The following is an 8,876-nucleotide window of genomic DNA, read 5'->3' on the forward strand; positions in this document are numbered from 1 at the left end:
CGTTTTGGAAAGATCCCGGTCAAAAATAGATGGGACAAACATTTGAGACTTTGTACAACAGAACACATTTCTCATAGAGTGAAACTGCCTATGCTGTGAAGTATTTGTAGTTTTGTTTACTTTATTTTTTTGCTCGGTGACGGTTTTTACTTAAAATAATTGCAAGGCGGGTTCCCAAAAGTGCAGAGGAAGGGGGAGGGAGAGGCGTTCTCAGTAAAACTCAATAAAATCAACTCTTTCCCATTGATAACATCAGATGGTACATTTGGCCCCATATCAAACATTTGTTTCTCAGATGGCAGTTTACGGAGAAGGTCTTTCACGTCTCCTACAAAGGAGGCTAGTAAGATGCGCATCCTGTTCTGGGCAGCAGCGTTTAAATGGGAAAGCATGATTATAAGTTATGGCAGAAAGGAACGGTTCTTGGCTGCATTGAGGTTTCTTTCATCATTGGTTTATTCCAAGACTTTGGGCAGGGTATCCATGGAAAGGGGCAGGATACCTCCCAGGATTTCTTGTTTTTGGCTGCCGGCAGATGGGACAGAGGATGAGTCAAACAGGGGACAAGGGAACACCTCAACCGCCCATTCGGATGCTCTGGATCAGCTGAAATATTGCTGCAAAGGTAGAAACAAAGCAAACGATTAAACGAAGCAAACACTGATATCCCAGCTTTTGGCTATTCAAACCTCCAACTCTGAGCCAGAGGAAATTAGATCCACCACAGGCCCAAATGCACAATACCTACAATTAGTGTAAACGTTTATGATGAAGTGGGGGTGCAAAATGGGACTCTTCTACTGGAAGCTAAGGTACACAATACTGGCTGAGTGCAGTTCGGGCACAAATAAGTACCAATGCTTCGCACCAAAAAGAACCTTCAATTTACAACTAAACACAACAAGTCACTCAGTTCCACTTGAAACTAAGGCACGAGTGGGCGCTTTGAAATGGCTTGATGAACAACACTGGAGACTGGTAGGGATAAATTCATGTAGGGCTTCCAAAGCAGTGCCATCATTCAAGGAGCTAGGTAAGAATTCTAAAGCTGATAAACAATGAAATTTATTAGCAAGTGTTTGTAGTCCCACATCTTAGAATTACCACACGTTTTCTTTACAGACTTGTCTGATGTCTTGCACGGCCGTGTGATTTGCAGTGTTTTCTACACTATTGCTATATCGGTACATTTGGTTTTATTTCTGCTCGTTTTTTTGGACTGTGGGACATTTAATAAAAAAGTTTATTTCCTTAAGCTATTTTTTCATATTCATTATCTCATTAAAACACTGCTTGCTAGTGCTGAACTATCAAAGCAAGCATTTCGTCCACCCAGGTGCCTGAACTAGAATGGTCTACTTGGAGTACCAAGAAACATCTACATTTGATATGTAATAACCATATTATTGTTCATAGAGCTCTGAAGGGTACCTAACCCTATTTCACCAAGCAGCCTAGTTCAGACAGAGAGGGCGACAATAAAAGTGTTGACACTGAAATGTTCAGAAACTAGTTAGTCTGGTTAAATCTGTTCTATGATCTAGATTTGCGTCACATGTCGGTAAATTCAAAGCCCCCCCCCCCCAGATGAAAAATAAAAATCATTGGTCCCCCCTCAGAATTTTTCACAATTACTTTAAAAACATGGCAATGTTTAAATATGTCTAAACCTATCTAAACATTGCAGTTAAGTACTGTTACCTTTTTAAAACTGCAATAACATGCTTCTGCTTAAAACAAAGGCCTGTTATCTGTATAATATTTATTTTGGCCAGAGTCTGGGGCCCCCCTGGTATCACTTCAGGCCCCTCTAGGGGGGCCCGCCCCCCAGTTTGAAGACCTCTGCCTTAGGAGAATTGAAAACCGGGCAAACTTGTAGACCCAGCAGAGCAGATATAATTTTCTGGGAAACGCCTCCTCAAACATTGTCTATCAGTGAAGAGGCATCCACTGACTTATTCTGTGCCCCCAAAGAGACCTACCTGAGCCACAAACCACAAACACAAACAGGGCCACCAGCCAGGGTCCCACCGGGGCTTTTTCCTCCGGCAGCGGTTTCTGAAAGAAAGAAAGAAAATATCTACTTACACGTGCCCAAGAAACTCTTGCTTCTGTACCAGCACCTCACCCCTGCCCCAAACTCCCCAAGTCAGTATCCTCAGATTTTTACTTTCATACGAAATCCATCTTTTATACCTTTTTTGGACAACCATATCTAAACGTGTACAACATCTACAGAAAGCAAAAGGTGAGAAGAGTTCTTTCTATTAGACTGTTCTCGGAGATAGATTCAAATAGACGACACATAGGAAATTCAAACATCTGTTTTCCAGCCAGAACAGCACCTTTTTCTGCAAATGGAACCCATAATACAAAGAAATGAAGCAAACAAAAAAAAAAACATGGTCCTTTGGCCTAAAGTTTCTTCCTATTTTACATTGATGGCCCTCCACTAACAACACATGAAGTTCACACTGGTAAAATAAGGAATAACACTTTCTTTCCACAAATTTCATGATGCGCCCATTATGTTTAAAACATGGTTACATTACTCTCCTTGGCTCAAAGTGTCCAAGTGTTAATGTGGTAACTTAAGTAGAGAGTAGCTGCTTTGGGAAGTACTGTTTCTGTGGAAATTTGCTGTGGACCGATGATGCCCAGAGAACACATCCAGGACTGGCGCGCCGCAAGCCTACACATTGGTGCACCAGTGACGTATTGTTGCCTGCCTTGCTCCTATTTAGAAGCATGCTGATACAGGCGCGCAGCGGACGGTGTCAGACATGCTGTCAGTTTTGGCCCAGAAAAGGTCATTCATTGCTTTTTTTTTTTTTTATAATCACGTAAGCAGCTTCTTGACTTATTGGCATGAAACTCCCAGGCTATTTGCTATATTGTTTTAATCCGTTCTGACTCTTGCTTAAAGTACGGCTCCAAGTGTAACTTCCATTTCACGCCTGGTATTGGCACCACGGCTGCCTCCAATAAACCCAATTTGAACCCAGGTCAGATTGAAACTATGTCTTCTCCAGCTCCTGGAATGGAATCACTTCAGTGTGGGTTGCTTAATACACAGTCATTAAATCAAGCATATTCTATCTATGGGCAGGATTGGAAAGGCTGGATGGGTGGAGGTCTCGTTATTATTGCTAAGACTACTCTGGGCTGTACTTTAGAATCAATGTCTCTTAATATCATTGACGGAACAAAGGCTGCCTTTTTTAAGCTAAAGATCTCAGTGAAAGATGCGTTCACTGGTATACTTGTGTATGGACTCCCTGGCACCAGGACCAATTTTATTGATTCCTTGGGTCAAATCATTGAACCCTATCTTAACTGAAGGTACATTACCTTATTTGGAGACCTCAATTTCCACTTTGAGGATCATCCTAGTAAAGACACCATCTCCTTGCTTGAATGAATTACTAACCTATACCTACCTCAGATAACCAGGTCGCCTACTCACTCTTCAGTGCATGCTATGGATGGGGTGATTTCTAACCATCCTGATCTGTCCTTAATGAAATCCGCCCTCTGAGTTGGACGGACCATTATATTATATTTTTAGTATTACTGTTAAACAGGGCATGTCCTAAACACAGCATACGAAGCTGATTACCTGTTGATCAGTGAGTAAGATCACTACTGCTAGTTTTGAGCACGCCCTTCATGCCTCCAAACACAGTACTGAGTCATCTCAGGGTTACTCTGCTGAGAGTTTTGATACCTGGGTCTCCTCCTCTCTAGATTACATTGCTCCTTTGAAAACTAAAACACTATTTAGGACAAAACCGTCTGTTCCCTGGTATACGGCCAAACATAAGGAGCTTCAACTTAAATGTCAAAGGAAGGAGCACAAATGGTTCATTACCTCTAATTCTGAGTGAAAACTCCTTGAGAAAACTAAGCACAAGATCTTGCTTCTACAATACAAACTGCCTATCAAAACTGCGAAATCTGCATTTTAAATAGAGAAAATCAAGACTGCCAGTAAAGTGCCTGTTCAAAACTATCAAAGACCGGGCCTAGCTTCCCTGACAAAATCAGGTACCTACGTCTCAAGACTTATGAGATGGTATGGCTCGTTTAAAAAAATATATATATATTCTTGATCTATACTCTTCGTTTGATCTCTCTTGTGATTTCTTACCTGCTCCAGCCCCACTACCCACTTTAAAGGACTCAGCCGGGCAAACAGACCAAAGGGAAGGGATCTGGGATTCCTATCGCCTGGGACATATTGTTTGAGGTCAAGGGCAACAAGTTTTAATGTTTTTTGTCCTTGGGACAAGTAGACCCAACCCCCAGCAGCACAAGCCTTTTGTCTGCCAGTTTACAGAGAAGGAAGTGTCTGCAGTTCAGCTAATGTGTGTCCATATATTAACACTGTTCGAACTTGTATTTATGGTTCATTAATTAAAAGCCTTCATTATTAGGGTGAGCGCTGTACATAAACGTTTTAAGGTCACACTGCACTACTGACAGTGGTTCCAGAAAAGAAAGAAAGAAAGTGTAAACACGTTTGAAAAAGTTTAACAATTTGAGGCTATATATAATGCTCCCAGAATGCTCTCTGATTAGATGCAAATGTTTGCTGAAGCTTTGCTTTCAAAATAAAATTTTCAGAAAAAATGCAAGTAGGAAACAAAAACGTTTCACTACTATGAAATTTAAGGCTGCTATTTCTTTGAAGTGTCAGTCAGAAAAACGTGTTGATACATGCTAGCATTTCCAAAAAATATTCCTAATGGAAAATCAGTATAACCATTTTAAACTAGATTATTTTCATGCTTCCCCTAAACAAGCACTGGCAAAGCCAACCGATCTGACATCGGAGTCTTTCGGTTTCATCAATGCATGCTTTATTACATGGCTTTTGAAACACTTAGGGGGCATATTTACGAACCACCTTTGTTGCGTCCTTTGCTGTCCCCATACCGCCACCCTGTGTGCGCAGTTAAAATACAGCGCACCATGGCGCAGGGCATGGGGCAATAGCGTCACTGATGACGCTATTGATGTACTCTGCAGGAGTAGCGCAAAAACGTTGGCGCTACTCCTGCAGCGTACATCAGGGCCCATTATAAATAATGGTACGCCCCCATTTAATGCCTGCTCTTAGCAGGTGTTAAAAGTGCTGAGAAAAAATTGGCGCAAGAAAATTTTAGATTTCCTTGTGCCATTTTTTCACCCCCTACCCCTCCAACGGGGGAACACCCTCCTTGCATACATTATGCCTGGCACAACAACTGGCCATCTAAAGAAACATTAGCATCAAATAAATTACGCTAATGTGTCGGTAGATGGTGCTAGGGGCTTTTAAATATGCACCTTTATTGTTGTTGGAGCCGCCAGGCCCTCACCACTGTAACAAACACTGGCAAAAAGAAAAAAAAAGTTTTAGGTCCAAAAAACCAACACTGCCACCAGTGGCGTAACAAAGGCCCTGCAGCCCCCCTCGTGGGAGCCCTTCAGCACAGCACCCACCCTGAGTATGGGGGGGGGGGGGGGGGGGGGGGGAGGGGAACGGTGAGCTCCATATTCTTTTCAAGGGGGCCCCCTCCAGTTTCGTTATGCCAATGATTGCCACAGTAGTTCCTGGCACTGAACAAAACTACTTTGTTTGTCAATAAGCAGATTGCGATTACTCACGCTAAAGCCAGCCAATAGAGAGAGAAATAGAAGGTTAATATAAACAAAATGTCTTTCTTAACACCAGACCTAATTAGGGACCATGAAATTGTAGTCATAGAAAACATTTGTGAACGGTATTTTAGCACAAGCAAATATGCATGTGTAGATTTGCTCATGTGAAAATGTATTGAGCGTGTACAAGTTGACTTTCCCTCCACTCACTTTTTTCCCAACCCTGGAAGAACTTCTACTTCTGCCATTGTCAGGAGTAAATTTCTCATTATTGGAAAAGATCAGAGAGGAGCTGGTGAAAATCATTAAAACATGCAGGTTAGTAGGTTTGCAGACTCAAAGGCATTCCAGCCTTGGAACTATTGCTTACTGCTTCCTCCAGCCCAAGTATGTAGATTTGTGGAAGATGGCAAAATAAGGATATTGCTATGGTAGGGATTGAAATTGCAAGTATTCAAGCCCTACTATAGTAGTAGCCCTTTGCATAATCAGAGAGGCTATAATCAGAGCTCCTACATAATGAGATTGCAGCCATAATTTGTTGCCGCACTACATGGCACCAAAGGGACAAGTGGATTTTTTTTACAGGGCAAGTAGATTTAAGAAGCAACCTGTCCCATGGACAAGTAGATATTTTAATAAATTCCACACCCCTGAAGGAGCTACTTCTGAGATTTTTAAATCAGAAGCTAGTTGATTTTAATGATTTGCAAAATGGTTTTCGATCCGGACATAACACAGAAATTGCTCTAGTAGCAGTAACTAAAATCTTGCACCACAATGTTCACTTGGGCGCAGCCATTCTTCTACTCAATTTGTCTGCTGTATTCAATATGGTGTGGCCTGCTCGCATGATTCAGCAGTCAGAGATGAGGAGAGATAGCCGTACGCTTAGCCTTTTATCCTCTTTTCTAGCTGATAGAGTCCAGGAGGTCAATTGTGGGGATTTCAAGGCTAAGGCCTTCAGTCTTCTGTGTGGTGTCCCCCAAAGCTCTGTGTTGGGTCTGACTCTTTTTAATATTTATGAGCCACCAATGGCTGCCCTTGTCCAGTCCTCTGCCTTTGAAGTTCAATCTTATGCAGACGATACGCAGATCAATGTGACAATTTCCAATGATGTGATCTCTATCCTTTGTTTTAGGGAGTGTATGTCCTGCATTGAGAAATGGATGAGAAATTATGCGCGTAAATTCAATGCCGGAAAGACAGAGGTGCTGGTTTTTGGGGCCCAGAAGTAAAAAAGGAGGAAACATTTTTTATTTAAAAAAAAAAAAAAAAAAAACGGCTGAAAACTCGTCTCTCTACTCAAAATGGGTTTGAACAAATTGGCGTCTTTCCACCTTCTGCGGGTTCCTGCTAGCGCCTAGATACCCTCAGATTTTGTGCGCTCTATAAATGCCTATAACATTACAACACATCAGAGAGATTGTGCGTTTGATCTAAAAACATAAAAGAAGCATGATAATGAGTCTTATTTTTAGGCGTTTGCATGCATTTCACATGCATCCACGCGTCTGCAAAGGAACAGAGGCTTTTTTAATTTACTGTTCAAGATGGACCAGTAAATTTTGAAAAAGTAGCACGAAAGCACTTTAAAAAACAAATGTAGCTTGAACGTGCTTTTTAAAAAATGAAGAAAAAACTGAGCAGGTTGCTAAAGTGGGTTAGGGACAGGGTAATGCAACACAGCTGGCTGGGGGGAACTACAAGAGGAAAAAAACATTTGTGAAAGAGAGAAACATGGGTGAAAGAGAGCAACCTAAGTGTGGGTGGGGTACAGAACAACATGGGCACGAGAGCAACACAGAGGAGGGAGAAACTCACACAAGCAAGACAGCTGAAAATCCTATGCACTCTCAGGGACTACTTAAATAAAAAAAGTACTTACCAAGAAAAATACAGGCAAGCCCATCAAAGAGGTGGTAAAAAGGGTATGCTCCATGGAAGGGACCAACACAAGATAGAAAACTTGAAACAAGGAAAGCTATCTAATAGAAAGCAAGCAAATAAGAGTGACAGCAAACCTACCCAATGATAAGCAATAAGCAAGTTGCAAAATGTCGTTGAAAAGCTCCCAGTATGTCCTTCCCAACCAAACAGCCTGGAGCGTCTGGCAGGCTCAACACAATGATGGAGCTCTGACAAGTTTACCGGATCCAAGCATGACGTGCTGCTCCACTTCAGGGAGTTACTTTGAATTTAGTGACCTGTAGTCTTGTTTATCCCATTATAAAACAGGACTACAAGTCCCAGGATTTTGAGGGAAAACCAAGCCTGGAGCAGCAGGGACCTGGGTAACTCAGCAGCTAGGGGGATGGCCGGACAGTAATCATACACGTCATCACCTGTTTTTTGGACAGCTTAAAAAGAATTGCCTAAAGATTGTTTTTCTTTTTGCTTGTAGTGAACCACATTGGGCAATCCAGTAGGTTCCAAAGCTTGTTGTTTTTTAAAATCTGGAGACTTTATAATCCGCACGGATCCTGGGTATACTGGAAGCACATGTGGCAGTCTGCGTTCAGCAGTTAGCTCTAATCATAAGCACTCTGCAGGCGAGGTGTCCCAAGTTCTCCACCCAGGGGCCGCTGCCCCGCCCTCACGAACCCCGGTGAGGGCCCATCTCCTCGGGCAGCTTCCATATCACCCCCCACCCCGTGGCACACACATCCCTTCCCTAACATGTCCTCGGCCCAGCGCTCTTTCCGGGGCCCCGGCCTCCCGCGGTGCTCCGCGGCTCGGTTCAAACACCCACCCCCCCCGGGGGCCTCCCCACTCACCGCCTGCGGCCGGGCCGCCGCCCCCCGCTGAGTGATGCTCTTGCTGTGCTTCTCGTTCGCCACCTTCATGCGCTGCACCCCGGACATGGTGGCACTCCGTCCCCTCCCGTGCCCTGCTCTCCTGCCACTGCCCCGACACTGACACCTCTCCTCCTCCCCCCCGCGCCTGGCACCGCGGCCCGGCGGCCATCACGCGCGGCAGCGCCGCCGCCATCTTGGAAGGGAGTCGAGCACACGGACACCCCCGCCTGTGCCACCGAGGTCACGCCTGCGCTGGAAGATCGCACACACATTCTTTCACTATTAACAAAGGAATATTTGTGTTTGTTCCTAGAAGATCATTCGACTACATTTGTAGAAAAAAATGTGTGCACGTTAATATAAATACTTTCGATAGGGGTGAGATAAGTAACATTTCACAAACAACTTGAAGGTTATGAGAAAGAATAACAC

The 8,876-nt window shown here is 43.5% G+C and overlaps 1 protein-coding gene across 1 annotated transcript; it reads right to left on the bottom strand.

Moving 5' to 3' along the window:
- Positions 1 to 438: 438 nt before the first annotated feature.
- On the bottom strand, positions 439 to 8,581 carry LOC138266862 (stress-associated endoplasmic reticulum protein 1-like). Its single transcript, XM_069215570.1, has 3 exons — positions 8,424 to 8,581; positions 1,983 to 2,058; positions 439 to 617 (listed from the first exon to the last, which is right to left on the bottom strand). Exons 1-3 carry the CDS (start codon positions 8,508 to 8,510, stop codon positions 577 to 579), a joined length of 204 nt encoding a protein of 67 aa, XP_069071671.1. The 5' UTR covers positions 8,511 to 8,581; the 3' UTR covers positions 439 to 576.
- Positions 8,582 to 8,876: the final 295 nt, after the last annotated feature.

The sequence above is a fragment of the Pleurodeles waltl genome, chromosome 12 (assembly GCF_031143425.1).
Source record: "Pleurodeles waltl isolate 20211129_DDA chromosome 12, aPleWal1.hap1.20221129, whole genome shotgun sequence".
Classification (NCBI taxonomy): Eukaryota; Metazoa; Chordata; class Amphibia; order Caudata; family Salamandridae; genus Pleurodeles; species Pleurodeles waltl.